Genomic DNA, 21,822 nt, shown 5'->3' with positions numbered 1-21,822 from the left:
TGAAGTTTTTATTTAGTCAGGAGCTCTCGTCATGATCCCAGAGTCATGGGTTCAAGCTCTGTGTCAGGCTTTGTGCTGAGCAGAGAGCCTGCTTAAGATTCTTTCTCTCTCTCCCTCTGCCCCTCTCCCTCAGTTGCATGTGTGCACTTGCTCGCTCGCTCTCTCTCTCTCTCTCTCTCAAGCTCTTTCAGAAGGTGGCAGGCAGTCACTTCTGCCAGTTCTGCTTGTGCCGACCGTATTGCTAAGATGTTTAGGGCTGGAAGCAAAGCACATGGGGATAGCATGTGCCATCTTTGCAGAATAACATTCACTCTGCCTTTGAGTATGATGGGTGCTTGGCCATCTGTGTGAATTTCTGAGTTGTTAGAAGCAGCTCAGAAACTAAAGATTTATTTATCTCGGTTTCTTCAGACTTCTTTGTGTTATCCTGTTAACAGAATATTGCCCTGACCCTGCAGATGGGCTTTGTTCCCTGTAACACACTCTACCAGCATTCTGTAGGTCATCTTTATCACGTAAACCACACTTGTAGTTCAGTATATATTGAATTACTTATTTTGCAGAAAAGTAATAGCTCGTATTTATTGTGCCCTTATTTGCCAGGCAGTGTATTGGGTGCTTTATGCACCTTATCACTTTAATCCATAAAACTATAAAGCCTCATTCTTTAGAGGAAGAAACTAAGGCTTAGAAGGATCGGGAACTTGTCCAAAATACATTTAATAAGTAGCAGATTCAGAATTTGAATTTGCAGAGGTGTGCATGCCAGTGGGTATGTTGTTTAGTTTTATTTTGAGTAAAGAGAAATTAAATGATACCTAAATTACTATTACATGCAAAATATTTAAAAACCGGAAACCCAGGTTTTGTGTTTTAAATATCAAGAATGCAATTGATGATTTGCCAGATGGTCAGGTGTTTTTCTGTATCTGTTTGAGATTTAGATAAAACTGACCCAGTTTTCAAAAGTCAAGCTGAAAAAACAAAATCAGTTACTTCCTGTTGAAAGCCTAATGAAAACTAACCTTTTTGCTCACTTATAACATTGTGAGAAATGATGTAATTGATCTCTTGCAGAAGAGAAGAGAAGAGAGCACTAGACTAAAGGAGGAGGGGAACGCGCAGTTTAAGAAAGGAGGTAAGGTCGGGTGACTGGGTGGCTCAGTCGGTTAAGCATCTGACTCTTGGTTTTGGTTCAGGTCATGATCTCACAGTTCATGGGATTGAGCCCTGCGTTGGGCTCTGCACTGACAGCACAGAGCTTCCTTCGGATTTTCTCAACCCCCTCCCTCTTTCTCCTTTTCAAAATAAATAATAAACATTTAAAAAAAAAAAAAAAAGAAAGGAGGTAAGGCACCGATGTCTAATCATTTGCGTCCTCATTCTGTTTCAGAGTGTGAAGAAACACCGGAGAACATTTGGGAACACCTAGCAGACCTAAACTACTAACAATACAGTGTTGCTTCCCAGCACCTTGAAATTTTGTTTTTCACCAGGTCCAGATCATTCTCACCTGATAGTGATCAATTACCACATGTCTCTTGGCACAGGCATACTTTTTCTTTTCTGTAATCCACTATAGATCTAAAAGTTAGGAGGGCAGACTCTTCAAATGATGCATTGGAAAACTATCCTGCAAGGTTAAAAGGCTGCTGCCTTCATTAATGTAAAAACAGGATCCCTGTTCCTCAATTGTAATGATGCTGTAAAAACTGGCCCCGTGGTTCCAGTGTGGCCTAGGGAAGTATTTTGCTTATACTTTGGCTGGTCTTTCATGTGCCCTTTTCTTTGGCTGCCTTAAGTAGAGAGATGTTCTCCATGTCCTTCTGCATTTTTTACATTTGCTTAGGAATAACTTGGGTTCATTCGGATATTTTGGGGGAACTATGTGATCTTACAGTAGTATTCTATCACATGTAAAATGTGTATGCTTTAGAAAACTAGGAGTAGTAACATTTTCCTCTCTAGTTATTTTTAAAGTTAAATTTTGTTTTCTTTCTGTTTAGTCATCATCACTTTTTTTTTTCTAAGAGAACTAATGTTTCTAATTTTGAAAGCATATCTCTTTGTATTTTAGTGTTAAATATTTCCAACCTGAGAAAGGAGTGAACAGACAATTTTCTTTTAGTGCCCTGACCATGTAATTCTGTGCATAGCAGTGAATAAATAAATTTATCACCATTTTCTCTTTAGGTCTTTAGTCAACCACTGATTTTTACATTGTTGCTTTTAGCTCCATAAAATGTGTCTCCAAGCATTTCAGAGAAGCAGTTTTGGCTGGTGACTCCATAAAAGCACAATGTCTTTAATGAAGATACATACAGAGAATTTTTTTTATCTTAAGCCATTAATCCCAACTTTAGTCTCTTTCATCTGTCCAGTTCTCTAATCCCCTTTCAACATTCCTTACTAAATGGGTAAGCCAAATGAAAGTTAAACATACAAAACATTCTGTTTGAGACTTTTGTTCTGTGAATGGAAAGCTATGCATTCTGAGATACTATGGCATACAATAATAGCAGGGACAAAATCTTAATGACCTCTTTTACCTTATCTTCAGATTATATAGAAGCTGAGAGTTCTTATAGTCAAGCCCTTCAGATGTGCCCATCCTGCTTCCAGAAAGACAGGTCTATTCTGTTTTCAAATAGAGCTGCTGCAAGGATGAAACAGGTATGTGTTTTTAACCCTTTTTTTTCTTTTTTCTTTTTAAAAGTTTCTATTTATTTATTTTGAGAGAGAGAGCATATGCGCACAAGGATGGGGCAGAGAGAAGGAAAGAGAATGCCAAGCAGGCACTGCACTATCAGTGTGGAGCCCGACCCAGCATGGGGCTCGAACTCAGGAACAATGAGATCATGACCTGAATCGAGATAAAGAGTTGGACACTTAACCAACTGAGCCACCCAGCTGCCCCCTGACCATTTCTTTTTAAGAAGTACATGAACTTGCAGTGTTTCATAGGGTAGCTTTTGTTCCGAAACTAGCATGGGGGCTACAACTCTTGATCTCAGGGTTGTGAGTTCGAACCCCACCTTGGATGTAGAGATTACTAAAAAATAAAATCTTTAAAAAAAAAAAAAAAAACGAACAACTAACACAGGGGCTTAAAGTTGCCTCCCTTGTCCTGCCCATGTATTTCCCTGATGTAAAGGGCACAGGGAAGATAGAAAAGTATCTGGGAGTGCCTGGGAGGCTCAGTCAGTTGACCATCTGACTCTTGATTTCGGTTCAGGTCATGATCTCATGGTCATGGAATCGAGCCACGTGTCCAGCTCCACGCTTAGCATGGAGCCTGCTTGGGATTCTCTCTCCCCCTTTCTCTCTGCCCCTCCCCTGCTCGCATGTGTTCATTCTCTCTCTCTCTCCCTCTCCCTCTCCCTCCCTCCCTCCCTCCCTCCCTCCCTCCCTCCCTCCCTCTATCTCAAAATAAATGTTTTTGTTTGTTTGTTTAAAGGAAAACACTTGAGTCAGATTACTCTTAACATTCCTTGTTGGAGAGGTTGATCGAATGCTTTCATGGGAGGAACACTGACAAATTCTCCACCAAACTAGGGCAGGTTACTCAAGCAAAAAACCAAGTAATATATATCCTGGAATAGCTGCAGCTGTTTATTTTAGGCCTCTGGAATTCTAGATAAAGACTCAAAGGGACAGGGAAACACTGATTAAAACTCTACACTTCAAAATGCTTATTCCTAGGATTCTGATTTTCTGTCAAAAGTATGGACACAGGCAGAAATCCAACAGTTAAGATGAGAGGCCCCTAAAGTGTGAAGTAAGTGTCCGGGAAAGTTCAAATGCATTTTGTATCTCCAACGGTTTGAGAACTTCGAACCACAAGAGTGTAGAGAAGAGTACAGTTCTATTTGTTTTGTGTTATATTGGTATTAAAAGTTAGATTTCTTGTTGATTTATCTGCTATTACTGTTTAGTCAACATAGTCTATTTTAGTGGATTGAAATGATGTGAGAGTTTTGAAAAAAGCCATACCGATTATTTAAAATTCTGGCTATTTATATCCAAAGCTCAAAGAGCGGGTTATTTAGCATACCTTTAAGCAACCACAAAACATGGTCAGGATTGGCGTAAGTAGTTTTTTGTTTGTTTAGATCAGGTATCTATGTCACTTTATCTTGTTGCCAGAAATTCTCCAGTGCCTCTACCAAAGTCACTTCGGATGAGTAAGGGTGTTTGTTTTTTTTGTTTTTTTTTTTTAAGGGGGTAGGGTGGGGATTACTTCAGTAATTAGACATGAAAAAAGGTGGGGGGTTTTTGGTATGTTTAAACCTGTATGTTTGATTAGTGGATTCAATTTCCAAGGTGATTTTAGAGTGATTCATGTGGCATGGGCAAAGAAAGAATTCTAGAGTATGCAGACATTTTTTGTTCGAAGAAATAAAATAATTTAGTTTACTTAGAACAGTATTCATTCATATATTTCTACCATTGACCTGAATTCACACCTAACAGTTTTTACTCTTAGCTGGAAAAATCTTTTGCTTTTGCTTCCTGGAGACATCTTGCCACATTCTCAGACTGGAAATTGTCATTGTGAAATAACATCAGGGTTATCTTGAATTTCAGAAAAAAGGCATCATACCCATTTGGCTCCTGAGATTTGGAATTCTTTGTTTCCACAGTTGCCAAGTTACTAATACTGCCTAGGTTGAACTAGTATCATTGACCAGGTTCTTGGAATTAGGAAAAGGTATGGTCTTGCTAGTCTTTTGTCTGTCACATCTGAGAAGAACTCAAAAGAGAGTTGTTCTGTGACTGTTTCCTGTACAAAGGATAGCTTTGTTAGCACAGTTGTTTATTCTTTTAAGTTGTACTCTTAATATTTTACGATTCTAAAATTAGAAACATGAAAACTTCCAGGATTAATGCACTGGAAGTGATATAAGGAGCATATTCTGAGTTTTTCAAGAAGTGGTGGGTTAACTGCTTTTAGGATTTCTGAAAGGTAGGCTCAGCATCCCTGACTGAACAACACTGACCAGGCTTTACATTTCACATCTGGTGAGTAAAGGCCAGCTGGAGTTAGGGCAGAGTTTCAGCTCTAGGCCTGGCTACACAAGAGCAGACAAAGCCCTACATTTTTAAAACTGTCCTTATATACAATGTGGTGTGTGTGTGTGTGTGTGTGTGTGTGTGTGTGTGTGTGTGTGTGACTTATGTAAGTTATGAAACGATGGCAAATAGGTTCTGAGTATTTAATTGCATGGCACTTAAAACAAAATTTTTTTTTAATGTTTATTTTATTTTTGAGAGAGACAGAGACAAATTGTGATTGGAGGAGGGGCAAAGAGATGGAGACACAGAATCTGAAATAGGCTCCAGGCTCTGAGCTGTCAGCACAGAGCCCCATGTGGGACCTGAACCCACAAACCGTGAGATCATGATCTGAAGTCAGATGCTTAACTGACTAAGCTACCCAGGCGCCCCTAATACACAACACCTTGGACTGCCACTCTTAGCAGCAGACAATACCTGGGTGCCCTGAGGTGTTAGTAGACTATAAGCCTCAAACAAAGGATTCCAGAGTAAAATGCCATAATTCCTTGATCTGCAGGGGCTGGTTATTGATAAGGTGCATTGCCACTTAGCGGTTTTTTAGGGGCACAAAGAATACCACCAATATACACATAAGTTGTAAAGATTTACTCCTATTTTAGAAACTTTAAAATATGAAATTGTGGGGGCGCCTGGGTGGCTCAGTTGGTTAAGCGTCCGACTTCAGCTCAGGTCATGATCTCACAGTCTGTGAGTTCGAGCCCCGCGTCAGGCTCTGTGCTGACAGCTCAGAGCCTGGAGCCTGCTTCAGATTCTGTGTCTCCCTCTCTCTCTGTCCCTCCCCTGCTCATGTTCTGTCTCCCTCTGTCTCAAAAAAAAAATAAAAACATTAAAAAAAATTTTTTTTTAAGGAGTGCCTGGGTGGCTCAGTCGATTGAGCTTCCGACTTCAGTTCAGGTCATGATCTCACAGTCTGTGAGTTCGAGCCCCATGTCGGGCTCTGTGCTGATGGCTCGGAGCCTGGAGCCTGCTTCGGATTCTGTGTCTCCCTCTCTCTCTGCCCCTAACCCACTCACAGCCTGTCTCTGTCTCTCTCAAAAATAAAAAAACATTTAAGATTAAAAAAAAAAATTTAATATGAAATTGTGTGTTTTAGATTTATGCAAATATGGTGAGTTAGGGAAATACTGACTTACACAAAAGTATACAGATATCTTTACTACGGGACTTCATAGAGCTTTTAATATGTAAATTGTTATGATGAACATTGGAAGAGAGATAATATAGTTAGGGACTCCCAGATGACTCTGAAACCTTTTTTGTTCCTTGTGGGTAAAATGCAAAATAACATAAAACTGACCATTTTAACCATTTTAAACTGTACAATTCAGTATGATTAAATATATACACAATATTATGTAACCATCACCACTGTCTGGTTCCAGAACTTTTTTGTGACCCCAAAAGGAAATCCTGTACCGATTAGGCAGTCACTCCCCACTCCTGGAATTGTTTTTGATTGAATTCTGAAACCCAGTTCAATAGAAATTGCTCTGAAATATTGTGTAAAATATTTAGTGTTTTCTCCAATAGCCATTATAGGAAGTATTGAACATTTATTTGAATTAAAATTTCTGAAATATTGTAGAAAACTTCTGATTTGGGGAAAATAGACATTGCTTGAAGAGTTAAATAGGTTAGTGTCAGAGCTGGATTTCCAGTCTAGTTCTTTTGACATCCAGTGTTCTTTCCACTATGCCATTCTTCTAGATTCAGCAAGTTTAATTAGTTAGATATCTTATTTCATGAATTGTTTTGTATTTTTATTTCATCAGTGGATAAATTAAGATTTACAACCGAGACTAACGATAAGCCACAGTGTGTGTCCATAATGCATACTTTCTGGAAGATACCACTTTGGGTGTGAGAATACAACAGCTAGCCAAAGAGGAGGGTTATTAATAGTTATTCATATGTCAATCATTTGCCCTGCTCATTGATCACAACCTTTTCTCAATATCAGCATTCTAATGTGAAGTGCCTTGCAAATATAATAGGTCAATTGCAACAATCTTTAAAGGTGTTAGGAAGAAACTATGAATAATTTGTTGCTAGACAAATCTTTTACATCAGAGCTGTCACCATTAGTTTGAATTTTAGCTTGGAAATATCATGCATGTTTTCACATGATGTCTTTGAAGAGTATTGTGCATCTCCACAAGCAGTTATTAATGATCAGTGTATGTTATTGACTCTTTGAACTATTAAGATAGAACTAGAGTGACACATTAATGTTTTGTTTACTTTTAGGACAAGAAAGAGATGGCCATCGGTGACTGCAACAAAGGTACAACTTTTTAGTCTTGTTGTATGTTAACATATGAGAGCATTAATTACCTCAGCTGAACAAATAGAGTCAGTCAGATATGTGTAGTTGACCCTTGAACAACACAGGTTTGAACTGCATGGGTCTACTTATACGTGGAGTTTTTTCAATAAATACAGTAAAGTGCTCTAAATGTATTTTCTCTTATATCTTAATACTTTCTTCTGTTTAGCTTTCCATTGCTGTGAGAATACAGTATATAACATATATACATAGTATGTGTTAATCATCTGTTTGTTACTGGTAAGGCTTCTGGTAAACAGGTCAGCACCCCTGACCCCCACGTTGTTCAAAGATCAACTGTACTTGTACATGTGTGTACCCTTATTCTGGGACCTTTAAAAGAAGAAGCTTTATAGTTCAGCCTTCTTGGAGGTACTATATAGCAGTCACCTTAGTATACATGCTTTTGAATAGATAGTTCTGTCAGTTTATCCTGTGTTAGTAAATATGTGAAGAAAAATTCAAAGAGCTACCTTGGCAACAGAAACCCATGGGAACAGGATTCACTTCTGTAGTGTCTGAATTACTTTCTGAGATTGAAATTGAAGATTTTAACTGCTGCTAGGGCATCTGGATCTGTGTATTTGTGGAGAGAGAGGCAGCACAGTGGGGGGCAGCTTCTATTGGGGAACTGGTACTCTCTTCACTTGTAATAATTCCTCCAAACCTATTTGCCATCATTTTAATTACATTTTCAGATTCTACACAGTGAACCGAGACTTTACTGTCTGCTACCTGGGTTCCATTATGGTCTTTTCATCTCACCAACATATAGACACACTCCCAGCCATAGGATCACTATTGGGTTGTTGGTTGGTTGGTTGGTTGGTTGGTTGGTTTTTGTTTTTGTTTTTGTTTCAAAAATTTCCTAATAGTCCAGACAGTTGGTTTGGAGAATACACATGATCGCTTTTCCTTGCATCCTACTACTCTCATGAGTTTCTACATAATTACTAATTTGGGAAATTTTTTCAGTTTTCCATATTTGGATAGTATTTTCTTTTAGAGAATTGAAGAGTTAGAAGGAAGCTTATATGTTATCTAGTCCCACTCATGCTCAGCATGAATTCCTCTCTTTTTTTTCTTCACATTAGTTAATCACCTTCTTTACTGGCTTTCTTTTCTTTATACTTAGTATTTCTGTATACTTAGTATTTCCTTCTTAATATACTGAAGGAAAGTGTTACTACTTTGAATCTAGCAAAGTACTTTCGACCTATTACTGTGTTGGGCTAGAACTAATTCTGAATATGCTGTTTTGTTTGGAGGAAGGTATTTAACCTTAATTTGTGTGAGATGTGTGGGTTAGAAGGATTTAAATTAGGAACAGTTTGCTGATGTTCAGATCTCCTTTTTCTGTAACCACTCCACCTTTCAAATGGCTGGCTTCCCTCAGATATTCCCTTTTCATAGTCTTTGAGCACTCTCTGAAGTTACCTTATTTTCCTCCCTTCACTTATCTACTAGAATAGCTTAAAGCTTCATGTGAAGGATCTTGTCTGCTTGTTTACCACTATACTCTAGAGATAATACTACATGAAGTACATATATTTGGTACTAAAGAAATAGTTACTAAAAGCATGAATGAGTAAAAGTTGAGTATATTACTTGAAGAGAAAAAAGTTCTAGAGCCATGACATTGCTTTCTAACAGAAAAAGAAACAAAAGAATAGGAGAAAGACAGTATATAGTTGATCCAAAACATGGGCAGAGGATTTTTTAAAGGGCAATTGTTGTTGGATAAAGGAAAGGGTGTAATGGGGCACCTGGGTGGCACAGTCGGTTGAGCGTCCGACTTCAGCTCAGGTCATGATCTCACAGCTCGTGAGTTGGAGCCCCATGTTGAACTCTGTGCTGACAGCTCGGAGCCTGGAGCCTGCTTCGGATTCTGTGTCTCCCTCTCTCTCTGCCCCTAACCCACTCACATTCTATCTCTGTCTCTCTCAAAAATAAACATTTAAAAAAATTTAAAAAAAAAAAAAAGGAAAGGGTGTTATGCACCAGTGACCTAAAGGTGTTGGAACACAAGTTTGAAGGAACAATGGGAGTTTAGCTAAACATGTAGCCTCAGTAGTTAAGGCGTAACCTCAGTCAATTGAGGCCTAGAAAAAAGGATCATAGCAGAATCTGCCACCAAACTGTTCCTTCAACTCTTTCATTTGTACCTTCAGATTCTTGCTCACTTTGGCACTGTGCACATGGGCTCTGTGTTCTGGCCTGTTCTGAACTAGATGAAGGACAGGTATGTGAAAACAGGACTTTGGGTATAGACCAGGGTTTAGTAAACTATAATCATCAACCCAAATCCAGCCTGCCACCTGCGTGTGTACGGCCCATGAGCTAAGAATGGCTTTTACATTCTTAAGTGGTTAGAAATCAGAAGGGAAATATTTTGTGATATATGAAAATTATGAAATGCAAATTTCAATGTCCATAAACAAAGGTTTATGGGAACACAGCCATTTATTTATTTATAATAAATATATTTATACATTGTCGTTTCTTTTGTGTTACAGTCACAGAGTTGAGTAGTTGCAAAAAAGATGGTCTGTCCCGTAGAGCCTGAGATATTTACTGTCTTGCCCTTTATAAGAAAAAGTTTGCCTGTGCCAGGTGTTGCCTTTGACAAATGATTCTTCCTTTTAGACCTTCGGAGGATGGTTAATAAAGAAACATGATATAGCTAAGGATGTGCAGGCCCTTTTTCCTCATGGTAACAATGATTTCTTCTCTTTTTACAGCTATTCAGTTAAACCCCAGCTATATCAGGGCAATATTGAGGAGAGCGGAGTTGTATGAGAAGACTGATAAGCTAGATGAAGCCCTGGAGGACTATAAATCCATATTAGAAAAAGATCCATCAATACATCAAGCAAGAGAAGCTTGCATGGTAAACTAATTTTTTTTATTTATTTTATTTATTTTGAGAGAGAGATAGCAAGTGGGGGAGGGACAGAGAGGGAGGGAGAGAGAGGGAATCCCAGGCAGGCTCTGTGCTGTCAGCACAGAGCCCAGTGCGGGGTTCAAACTCACGAACCATGAGATCATGACCTGAGCCAAAGTCAGGAGTCAGACGCTTAAGTGACTGAGCCACCCAGGTATCCTGGTAAACCTAATTTTTTTAAGTGGTTTTTTTTTTTTTTTTCTGTTCTGTGTATTGCTACTCATTGAATCTTAAATAATCCTTTGGGACCCAACTACCTTCTGTTTTTTATATATTTATATTATATATTTTTTTTCACACTTTTGTCATTTTATTCACCAATCACAAATACGATCTAAGGAGTCAAAGTGATCATGAATAATGGACTAGCACCTGGAACAAAATATATGGGAGATCTAACTTTGTGACCATGTGCCATTTAATCCCCATTCTGTTCATCTGTAGGGTTAATAAGAACTCAGTTTCATTGTTGGACTAGGCAGATCTTGTCCACTATAGTTGTACAGTTTAGTCCAAAATGAATCTTAGTGTTATGGATCATAAACTCTGGTTTTCTGTCCATCTTTTTCAGTCACTGAGTTTCTAGTTATTATATGGCCAGCATGTTTCCAATTAAATATATTCCAAATTAGCCTCCTTATCCTTCTTAAAATTACTCTTATTCTTGTCCATGGCACCGTAGATCCTTTTGCTTCTAATAAACATCACAGTATTTTTAGGTCAGTTGTCAATTAGCTCCATATTACTGGAGTTCTCCCCTTAAAAATAACCTTGGATCTGTGCCTTTACCTTTAACACCGCTCTTGGTCTCTAATGTGCAGAGCAGTACACCCTCTAACACACGTGCTGCAGAGTTGGATGTGTCTGTATTATCGCCCTCCCAGATAACAGATGTTCAGATACGTTTGAGAAACACTGACTTCATTAAACAGTCTTCTTCGCTGCCAAACTTCCCAGCTGGCCATGAGGACAGAGAGGTCTGTCGTGTGCACCAGCACACAGCACAGGTTGCAGGCCTCCAGGAGATGAGACGGCAGGGACGTTTTTTTCATCGAAGGCAGCATTTTAAAATGGGAAGGTTTAGATGAAAATCTAAGTCAGACCCCTCTTAAAAATTGGGAGGTGTGGACATACTGGATCTTTCTTGAATTCCTGTGTCTTGGCATTCGGCTGGAACTCTTCAGTTCCTTGCTGACTATGCTGCTCTCTATTGCCTTACACTGATTGATTTCCTAGGTTACATTTCCTGTCTGGATGCTGAGAGCATTTGAGCAGGGCCCCGCCATGTAGGACTTCCCACTCATTTCACGAGATCATTATTCCACCAAGCAGACCTGAGAGATGTTGACCGATCTCCCTGCATTAATGTCCTAGGTGGTTTGGGTTTTGTTTTGCTTTGTGTTTTTGCACCCTCGAGATGAATTCCTTCAGTAATAACAAATTTTTTATTTATCTAAAAATGGAGGGGCGCCTGGGTGGCGCAGTCGGTTAAGCGTCCGACTTCAGCCAGGTCACGATCTCGCGGTCCGTGAGTTCGAGCCCCGCGTCAGGCTCTGGGCTGATGGCTCGGAGCCTGGAGCCTGTTTCCGATTCTGTGTCTCCCTCTCTCTCTGCCCCTCCCCCGTTCATGCTCTGTCTCTCTCTGTCCCAAAAATAAATTAAAAACGTTGAAAAAAAATTTAAAAAAAAAATAAATAAATAAAAATAAAAAAATAAAAATGGAGCAATGAGAAAAAGACTGATTCGGATCATTAAAATACATAAGTAAATTTGATGCCACTTTTAGTGCTTTATGTGACTTTTAACATCTCTGGTGGTAGTATTGACTTAATTTGACATGGAGAAAAGGAATAGAGTTCTTAAAATCTTGGCTAAATTCTTGGTAGCCTTTATCCTTGGCAAATTAGGTTTAAACCATCTGTAAAAGGAAGCCTTTTATATTAGCTGTCATATGCATAAAGAATTTATTTTATTTTGAATTATTATGACTGGGTTATCGCAGAGTACTTAGGGCCGATCATAGAGCTAAAAGCAGCCATCTGAGACTCTGATCTAGATCAGTGATTTTCAGCTGGCATGATTTGGGATGGGTTGCCAGGGACATGTGGCAATGTCTGAAGATACTTTGGTTGTCATGACCAGGATGGTACTCTTGGCATCTAGTGGCCAGGGATGCTCTAAACATCCTGCACAAGACGCACAAGACAACCCCCACAACAAAGAATTACGTAGTCCAGGATATCATGTTGCCAAGATTGAAAAAACCTGAGCGAGTTGATCATTTAGGAACATCCAATATTGATCTGACCCCTTCTTAGCAAATTAGATTATATTAATAAAGGACTTCAAGTTAAAAAATATAAATGAACCAAAAAAAATTTTTTTAATATATAAACTATAATCCTACCACCTAAATATTACCACTGTAAACATCTGGTATGTGTTCTTTCAGAAATTTTTTTATGTGTATATTCACCAAATTTTTATTGAGATTCTTCCCAGGCCACTGGGCCAAGAACTGGGAGTATAGCAGTGAACCAGACAAAACTCCTTTGTGTAGCTCACCCACAAATATTTGTGGGTTTTTTTTCTGTATTTAACAGGATCATATATATGTACATCACCTGCTCTGACTTTCACATTAAGTGTGTGTTGCTCAATTTCAAAACAAAGCCAGAAGATTTTTCACCAGCTCTTCTTGTTTCTCCTCTTTTCCCCTCAGAGATTACCTAAGCAGATTGAAGAACGTAATGAAAAGCTAAAGGCAGAGATGTTAGGTAAGTTTGCGCCCCTTACTTTCCCACGGCCCTGGTAGCTGGGAGGCAGGATGCGGGACAGCAGGATTTGGTACTTGCTGGAGGAGAATACAACAGTGAGAAATAGCTCTGGGGCCCTTCATTTGTTGTGTGAGCCAAACCATGGCCCTAGTGAGTTTGAGCTGTTTTGGACTCCAGGCGGTTTAGAGTGGTTTAGAGAGGGTGTCAGCTTTTCAAAAACGAAACTTCTATTTAGTTTTTCCTGCCTTCAAGAATGTAAAATGTGATTCAACCTGGCATCCCACTAACAACTATTTCAGATCATGAATTTCATGAAAAGAGTTGAATTTCTTCATGGAGTAAGTGACTTATGTTTTTCATTTCATTAGAGTATAGTCACTACCAGCCGATACTGTGTCAGAACTAAGGGAATTTTTGTTTTGAAAATGGCATGAGAGTCCCTTCAGTGTTTGAGAAGACATGAGAAGTCAGGAATGAGGAATAAATGGTGAGGAGAACAAAGGAGTGTGAGTGAAGCATACGTCAAATGGATTCATGGTTTATTTCTCTTATTTGCCGAAGCATTTTATAGTTGGGGTCAGAGAAGCCTTCCCATGAACAGCCTATTTGACTCAAGGGAGTCAAGTTTCCTAGACAGAGAGCTCTCCAGCACATTCTGCTTATAACCTGTCTTGTATTTCCCTGCTCAAGATCTGCTTTGTGTTTTACCTTATGAATATTTTCTAAATCTACTATGTGAATTGAATTTAATATATTGCCATCAGGTGGGCCTAAACGAAAAATCTTAAAATAAATTGGACTTGGCCATTTATGGCCACTGCATAGGTGTCAGTATCCAGAGAATGAGAACATAGTTTCCAAAGGATCAGTCTGATAGCAGAACTGATTGAGAACAAGCCATTAAACCTGGACAATCCAAAACCTCTCGCTCCTGCTAAGAACTGTTTTAGAGTTGGGGACACTTCTGGAGCATTCCCAGTTTTTCCAAAAAAGGCTCTTTCTTTCCCTAATTTACACCTACTTGACAGTTTTCCCTAATTGACACCTTGTTTGAGCAAAAAAAAAATTATTTTAGAGGTACTCTTTCTTCAAAGAAAAGGGAAAAGAGAATTTTTCACCTATTCTAACAGTGACTCTTTGTTTTAGAAAAAAGCTAGTATCTGTACTTAGCTGAGCCAGATTCAGGCTGGAGGAGATTTGGGGTGGCCACAGTGCACTTGGAAAAGACCCTTGTTGTTCTTCGGGTCTGTTTCTTTGAGCCAGTTTGAAACCGTGAAGGGATGGATGTAGATGGAATCTTATAGCCATTGTCAACTCCCGATGGAATCAAAACTTCCATTTCTCCTTGCCTGGCTGGCTGAGTCCCTCTAGATTCTCATGAGCCAAAATTTCTGTCTCTGTAGCTTTGGGTTTTACTTATATTGTCCCCTTCGTTTGAAATATTCAAGTTGAATTCATTCTCAGTTGCTTCTGTAATGACTTCTCCCCTCATCGGATTTCAGCAGTTTAAGTTGCTTGGTAAATCATATGTCAGTTTGTTGTTAAACATGAAAAGTATGAATAACTAGACTCCTTTACCTTCTTACTCAGTAGAAGGATCATGAATAAGATACTGCCTCTAGGTGTTCCCCACTGTAGGAGAGCCTAAAAGGGAGAGAGCACTCTTCAAGTGGAATCACAGCCCCACAAGAGCATTCCGGACTTCTTCCCTCCCCCTTACAGGTGCCATGGCTGTGCTTCCTCTGCTGGGGGGTCCTCAGGAGCCACTCACGGCAGAATAATCTCACCCCTAGACATTCTGAGCAAGCCTTCTGCAGTGGACCACACAATTTTTAGTGCTGGTTTCTCTGGAATGCTGGCTTCTGCTAAAAACTGGCAGTTAAAGATTTTAAAAGCCTGCTCAATACCACTTGTCATTGGCATTTACAAAGTGAGGTCATTATTTAACAAAATGAGCTTTTTTATTTAAGGTTGCTCAGTTATCTCTGACTTTTTCTTTTCTTTTTCTTTTGTCAGTAAGTTGACTGCCTTTTTGTTAGAAAAAAGAGCCATAAAGCTGCCTCCGTGAAGGAAAAAATCCTAATTGGACTAATGAAAGGGTGAACATCCTTGCTTCTCCCTTTCTAGCCTGTTATTGAGAAAATTATTAGAAAAAAAAGTACATAAATCATTAGAACAACCCCAGTAATGCTTCCCTCTCATAGGCACCTGCGGCTGCTTCCTGCCCAGCCACTGTGGCACACCGCCTGGGCCTTGTTCCCATCCAGCCCAGCTCTTCCACTCATACCATCACCTCCTTACACCCTCTTGGAACATATTTCTGCTCTCCTGATTCCTGAAGCTTCTCAGGTGTTCACTCCTGGCCACTAGCAACCTAACGAGTGCACATTTGTGAACTGAATTAAGAACACCATCTTGTATGATGCCGTGATCAAGAGCTACGTAAGGTCACTTAGAAGTAACCTGTCCGTTGTCTTTGCAAAGATTTGACACGTTCTTTTGGCTCTTTCCGTGCATTAGGTGCTTCTCTGCTCTGCATAGTAGAGGGTCCTAGAACCAGCTCCCTCACCCAACGTCATAAGAAAGCCTTGACGTTGTCACTGTCTCTTAAAACTGCTGACGTCATAGGGGCGCCTGGGTGGCTCAGTTGGTTGAGCGTCCAACTTCGGCTCAGGTCATGATTTCACGGTTTGTGAGTTTGAGCACCACGTCAGGCTCTGGTGCTGACAGCTCAGAGCCTGGAGCCTGCTTTGGATTCTGTGTCCCCCTTTCCACCCCACCCCTGCTTGTGCTCTGTCTCTCTCTGTCTTTCAAAAATGAATAAACATTAAAAAAAAAAACAAACTGCTGAAGTCATACATGTGAGTATGGAAATCCAGGGTCGTTTTTTCATATTTCTTTTCATGCCACTCTGCCTGATGCTCGTTAGAGACTCCACATGCAGTGTGCTCTGGCCACATGAGTGTCTCTAAACCAATCCCTTGCTGTCATTATTCCCTCAGAGAGTATCAGTTTGTAGATTTTCACTGCCCTGCTTTCTGCCTCATTCCCTGGTTGCTGCTTCTCCAGCTCCTCTCAAGAGAGTCACTCCTGGGGCGCCTGGCTGGCCCAGTCGGTTAAGTGTCTGACTTCGGCTCAGGTCATGATCTCACGGTTTGTGAGTACGAGCCCCCCATCCAGCTCTCTGCTGTTAGCACAGAGCCCACTTCAGGTCCTCTGTCCCCTTCTTGTTCTGCCCCTCCCCCACTTGCATTCTCTCTGTCTCTTTAAATAAGTAAACTTTAAAGAAAAAAAAAAAAGTCACTCCTGCTTCTTTGACAGTTCTTGGGAAGGCTTATTTCAGCCTCCGCTTTCACCCAAAAGCTAATGTAGGTATTTAATTTGGCTGTGAATTATTTTATCTTCCATATTCTGTGCTTGATTTGCCTTTTGCTCAAAGGAAAGCAAGAGGCAGCTGCATGGCTTAGTTTTCCTGCCTCATAAGAGGAAATGCAGTGAGTGGGGATTCAGTTGTGTCCTGCTGGGCCCAAACCCCAGCTGTCTTTAAGGAAGTGAAAACAAATGGCATTCCTGGCCCTCCTCAGGGTGAATGGACTGCCACACAGTATCTCCAAGGAGAAGTTATGTGTAAGAGTCCATTGGGTTATTGTGACACAGTGTTGCTTGGAGGCATAGAAACTAACACTTATCAGATCTGGATCCAGTGACAAGCGTTAATCTCTAGTCATAAACATTCCTGTCTGAGCACAAGCAATTTGGGACTCTTCTCTTTGCCTGCAGTTAGTCTAATAGATGAGATCCTAACACGGACATGTTGACACGTCCCAGCTGAGTGATGGTGCCAGATCTGCTCCAAGTGGAAATAAGAAAATCTGACTGATTACTGCCTAGATAGGGAAGGCGTACAATTTGGCAGCCAGTGGAAAGGGTGGCAGATAGGCTAATGTGGCAGATCCTGTCCGAGAGGCCAGGAAGCTGCATTAGTCTCTGAGCATCCAACCGGACTCTAAACAGCAGCAGGGAAACTCCTGAGGGTGAGTGTGAGTATATTTATGAGCATGATCTCTACCGAAGGTGCTTCTCTACTGTAACCATAAACAGCAAAAGATGCATTTTTCAATCATCTTTCAACCAAAAAATCATTGGTTCTACCATAATGTTTTGCTCTGTTCCCTTATATTCTCACTGGCCTCAGTCTGATTTCAGAGCTTTTTTTCTTCTTCCTTTTTAAGATTTTATTTTTAAGTAATCTGTATACCCAGTGTGGGTCTCAAACTCGCAACCCCGCGATCAAGAGTTGTACGCTCCACCAACTGAGCCAGCCTTGCACCCCTCAGAACTTCTTTACCTAGCATTATAGGCATTCAGATATTTGTTCAGTGAATAAATAAATGGCTGCTTTCCCAGAATGTTGCACTAACTTTCTGTCAGGACCACCTCCAGGCTCTCCTTTTCATTCTTCCTTTGCCACAGCATTATTAACCCTTAAAGCTCAGTTCTCAAATCTTCAGTGGCCTTCCCCGTGGCACAAGAACCATAGACTCTGGCCTGGCTCATAAGAACCTGCCCGAGCCCACTGGACACATTGCTTGCCCTTGCCCACCCCTCTCTATACATTTATCCAAACCATTTTTGCCAGCCCTGCCCGCTCCCTCTGTCTCAAATGACTACAGTCCTGTCTGTCCTCTGATGATGATTCGCATGGACACTCTTACACGAGAAGCTCTGGCAGGGCTCCCCCCTCCCCACCCCCAGGAAGGAATCTTCTTACTGACTCTCCTGGCACTCATATCTCAGCTTCCCTGTGAACTGGCTTATGTGTGTGTGTGTGTGTCTTGTCTTCCCCATCGTATCTCAGCTTATTCTGGTGAAGTGACTGTCTCCTGTCTCTGCCTCCCTACCACACAGCGAGATGCCACACTTGTGAACTTAGGACTGTTGGTCAGATTCAAGTCTGGGAACCTCAGGTCATCTCTAACATGGAGACTTTTTCATCGTGTCTTTATCAGGTGTCTCAAGCACTTTGTGTGCATTGTCTCACGTAGCAGGCAGAACTTCCCACATTCTGATCTGGAGATCACATAGTAAAACTATTGCGGAATGTTAGAAAGGCCGAGAACGGAAGGAAGGAGAATGATAGCCTGTGTGCAGGCTGAGTCCTCAGAGAAACAGAAGCAGGATCGGATTAGATGTACAAGAAACCCATTGGGGAAACACCTGGAAGGGGAAGTGGGGCAGAGGGGTGGGAGCTGTCAGATGGCTGTGGAGGATAGAGGGAAGCGGAGTAGGAAGTCTCACCCAGCATGTAGTGCTCAGAAAGTTCCAGCAAAGCCATTGGGGAGCCCCACTCACCTGTCAGAGCACCTGGTCTGCCCCTACCGAGCTCAGTCGGTCATTGACTGGGACATGCAGGTGTCGGCAGAGGGCATCTGGGGAAGCACGTTTTCATGAGTGCCGTCCAGAGAATCAGTTAAGCTAAAAGTACAAGGCTCACTGTGGTGGGCACCTTCTTCAGCAGGGCAAGCAAAGTGAGAACCTGCAGAAGGCCCTAATTGTCCCTCTCCATCTGCAGTTTAAAGTCCTGTCCCCTTGCCATCCACGGAACACAGTGGCATGCCAGCGTCCTGCCCCTCTCAGTTCTTCAGCGCGCTGCAGTGTAGTCTCTCCTGAGGTGCCTCTCACCCCCGCACAGGCGGAGAGCTCCTCCCCCGGGGCTCGGGGCGCACCTCGCTCCTGTGTCTGCCTCCCCACTAGACCGAGAGCATCTCCGAAGTCTGTAGCTCCCATTGCATCACATGGCAGAGCCCGTACAGTTGGCGCTCTCACGGGTTGCTGTGCAGTGAGATGGGCTTGCAGCAAGACCTCCATCCAGGGGGCACCTGGGGCTCAGTCGCCAGTCCAGAGTGGCCCTCTAACAGAGGAGGCTGCCAGATGGCGCTGCTGCTTTTGGGAAGCGTGGTGTGACCATCCCTTGAGATTCATTCTCCTTTCATTCACTCCATGTCAGAAGAGCCAAGGGTTGTGCCAGCAGTGACCTTTTAGTTGGCTTCTTTAAATGTGTGTTTCCCCCCTGCCCTCCTTCCTCAACCCCAGGACAGACCGCCGAGGTCCTGGATGACTCATGCTTACCTGAGGATGCCCCCTCCTTTGTTTGTTGTGGCCCCTACCTGGGCATCCATCCACTTGAGGCTGTGCTCTGGACGGCACCTGGGTGTGGGGATGGACTGCCAGTGCCTCTCCTCAAACAGGCATACTCAGCATGTGTGATCCAGGTTTAAGTTTGGGAAGCCTGTCTGGAGACTGGTCAGCCTGGGTCTGAGAGCTTCCGGGGGATAAGTCTTAGACTGAGACCAAAAGTTCTTTCAACGAGTTACTAGAAAAGGCCTTGACATGTGAAGGCCATGCATCTGTAAGTTCTCTGCTTGGGCTTTGCTTCAAGGTGGGAGGCCTCAGAGAGAGAAAGCTGCTAACAAGTAGGACGGTGGGAAGGAACCCATAGCTCTGACAGTTAGGGGCTTCTTCCCCTTTACCCCCACACTCCTCTCCATTGGAAGTGTACCTGCAAGAACAATTGTTCAGAAAGAGTTGAAACTGTGTATTCACCTGTTCCAGCCAAAGATTTTCCAAAATGCTCCTACCTTCAAATATTCCATCCCATTGCCCCATAAGTCCCTATAAATCTCCAGCTGTTGACATACAAACTCTGTGGCACTCTTATATGTAGAATCCACATAAAACTCCTTGTTTATACCACGTGTCTCAATTTTGGTTTTTGAAACGTGAATGCACCTGTGATTAATGAGTAAAGCCCGAATCTTAGGGAGAAGAGACTGGACTATTGAGGTGGGTGGTGCCATCAAAGGAATAAGAACCCCTGTTTCCTGAGAAGCAGCGAGTTTGGTGTAGAAGCTAAGGCTTTCCCTAGTAAAGCAGGAAGCTCTTCAGTGTGAACCCTGGCTCAGTAGAAGTCTGCTGAGTGGAATTGGATGCAGCAGGTGGCTGCTGCTTTTTCCACAGAGAACAGACTTGGAGGGGCCACCACCCTTAGCACCAGGCCCTGGGGCTCGGCAGTATGCTTTCAGCCCCCCTGGGAGCAGCAGTCGCTTTGGCCATCACTCATCCCAGGGCCTGTGTCCTTTGTTGGTCCTGGCCTGTTTGGACAGGAAGATCATCTACAAAGTACAGGCTTGGGGGTGGTGCCTGGGTGGCTCAGTCGGTTAGGTGTCCAACTTCGGCTCAGGTCACGATCTCACAGTTCATGAGTTCGAACCCCACATCGGGCTCTGCACTGACAGCTCAGAGCCTGGATCCTGCTCTGGAATCTGTGTCTCCCTCTCTCTCTCTCTCTCTCTCCCCCCCCCCCCCCCCCCCCCACTTGCTCTCTCCAAATAAACTTAAAAAAAAAAAAAAAAAAAAAGGCTTGGGGATGGGTGGCCCTAAAGTGTGACCACACTGCTGAGGGGGCTAAAGTTTTCATAATTTTAAAAGCGGGAGTTTCTTTAACTGAAGAGAGATGTTCTTTATATTTTGTAATCAGATAGGAAGGCAGGATCAGTCAAGGTCTTCCTGCATCTGTTTATTCCCCATATTTATTTGAATTTCCACTTTTACATTGCAGGTAAACTAAAAGATCTTGGAAACTTGGTTCTTCGACCTTTTGGACTCTCCACCGAAAATTTCCAGATCAAACAGGATTCCTCTACTGGTTCCTACTCCATCAATTTTGTTCAAAATCCAAATAATAACAGATAACAAAGTTTACAGTAGCTTTTAAAGCTGGCTTGGAGATTGTATGCTGCTCGCTGTTAGCAAGGGGGAAGGCCCTGCCAATATTTAACTTTCAAAAGCATCTTATCTCAAAGACAGGCTATCTGCTAGGGCCCAGTGCTCCCTTCTCCCTCTTGTTTTATGATCCAGGTCAAATGCACTTCTGATGTAATAAGCCTAATTTGATTTCCGTTTTAAGGTGGTGTCTATGCATCTGTTACCCTTGATTCTGGCTGACCTTTGCTTTGTCCGGGCAGAAGCCTGCTTGTCAAAGCTGACCTTCCCGAGCTATACACACAAGCCCAGCCAAAGTGTCTCCTGGCCCGAGCCAGGTTCAGAGACTACCCAGACATGATTCATGAGGCTCCCGCCTGCTGCCCCCTCTCCCTGATTACTCACATTGCTCAGGCCGCCGGGCATGGGCTCCAGCATCTCCTGGTTTCCTCTGTGGTAATAAACGCTTTCTTTGACGGTCTGAGCTGGCTTGTGAATTTTGTCCCCATAATGACAGCTAAAGCAGAAGGCTCCTCTGGCTTCAGGCTCAGTGTTGCTGAATGTTACCAGCATCCACAGATCTGCCCACAGTCTTAGTTGTCACCTCGAAGATGATCTTGAAGAACTGACCATTCCGCCAGGTACTAGAATGCAGAAACCACCTCACACAGTGTCTTGGGCCTCTTCATGTTTGTGCAGATCATGATGAGATCAGTGTTTTTGCCCAAGCATCAGTCTTAACAGTTTCAACTTAAAGTAGCTCCATTCAAGAAGAGCGGTATGTGAATCCCAGACAAAACCATATTCTTTTAGACTACACGAACCCAGAGGTTTCAAAGGTAGGTTTGGGCTTTCTTAGTCATCACTGATTGTTGGTGAAAGCTTTCAGTTCTGGTTTGAGTGTCAAAGGCAGTGACTTGCAGGTTTCATCTCAG

General features: G+C 42.0%; 1 protein-coding gene across 2 annotated transcripts in view; it reads left to right on the top strand.

The window, feature by feature from the left end:
- The window catches only part of TTC1 (tetratricopeptide repeat domain 1), a 46,753-nt gene extending 25,385 nt beyond the window's left edge, over positions 1 to 21,368 (top strand). For both annotated transcript variants that reach the window (XM_042947924.1, XM_042947915.1), the window contains exons 3-8: positions 1,078 to 1,138; positions 2,561 to 2,673; positions 7,327 to 7,363; positions 10,147 to 10,295; positions 13,072 to 13,126; positions 20,745 to 21,368. In XM_042947924.1, coding sequence (XP_042803858.1) covers positions 1,078 to 1,138; positions 2,561 to 2,673; positions 7,327 to 7,363; positions 10,147 to 10,295; positions 13,072 to 13,126; positions 20,745 to 20,878 — 549 coding nt within the window. In that variant the 3' untranslated portion in view covers positions 20,879 to 21,368. The remainder of the gene's footprint in view (positions 1 to 1,077; positions 1,139 to 2,560; positions 2,674 to 7,326; positions 7,364 to 10,146; positions 10,296 to 13,071; positions 13,127 to 20,744) is intronic.
- The last annotated feature ends 454 nt before the right edge of the window (positions 21,369 to 21,822 follow it).

This window comes from Panthera leo, chromosome A1 (assembly GCF_018350215.1).
Source record: "Panthera leo isolate Ple1 chromosome A1, P.leo_Ple1_pat1.1, whole genome shotgun sequence".
NCBI lineage: Eukaryota > Metazoa > Chordata > Mammalia > Carnivora > Felidae > Panthera > Panthera leo.
This window is presented reverse-complemented; position numbering and strand designations above follow the sequence as displayed.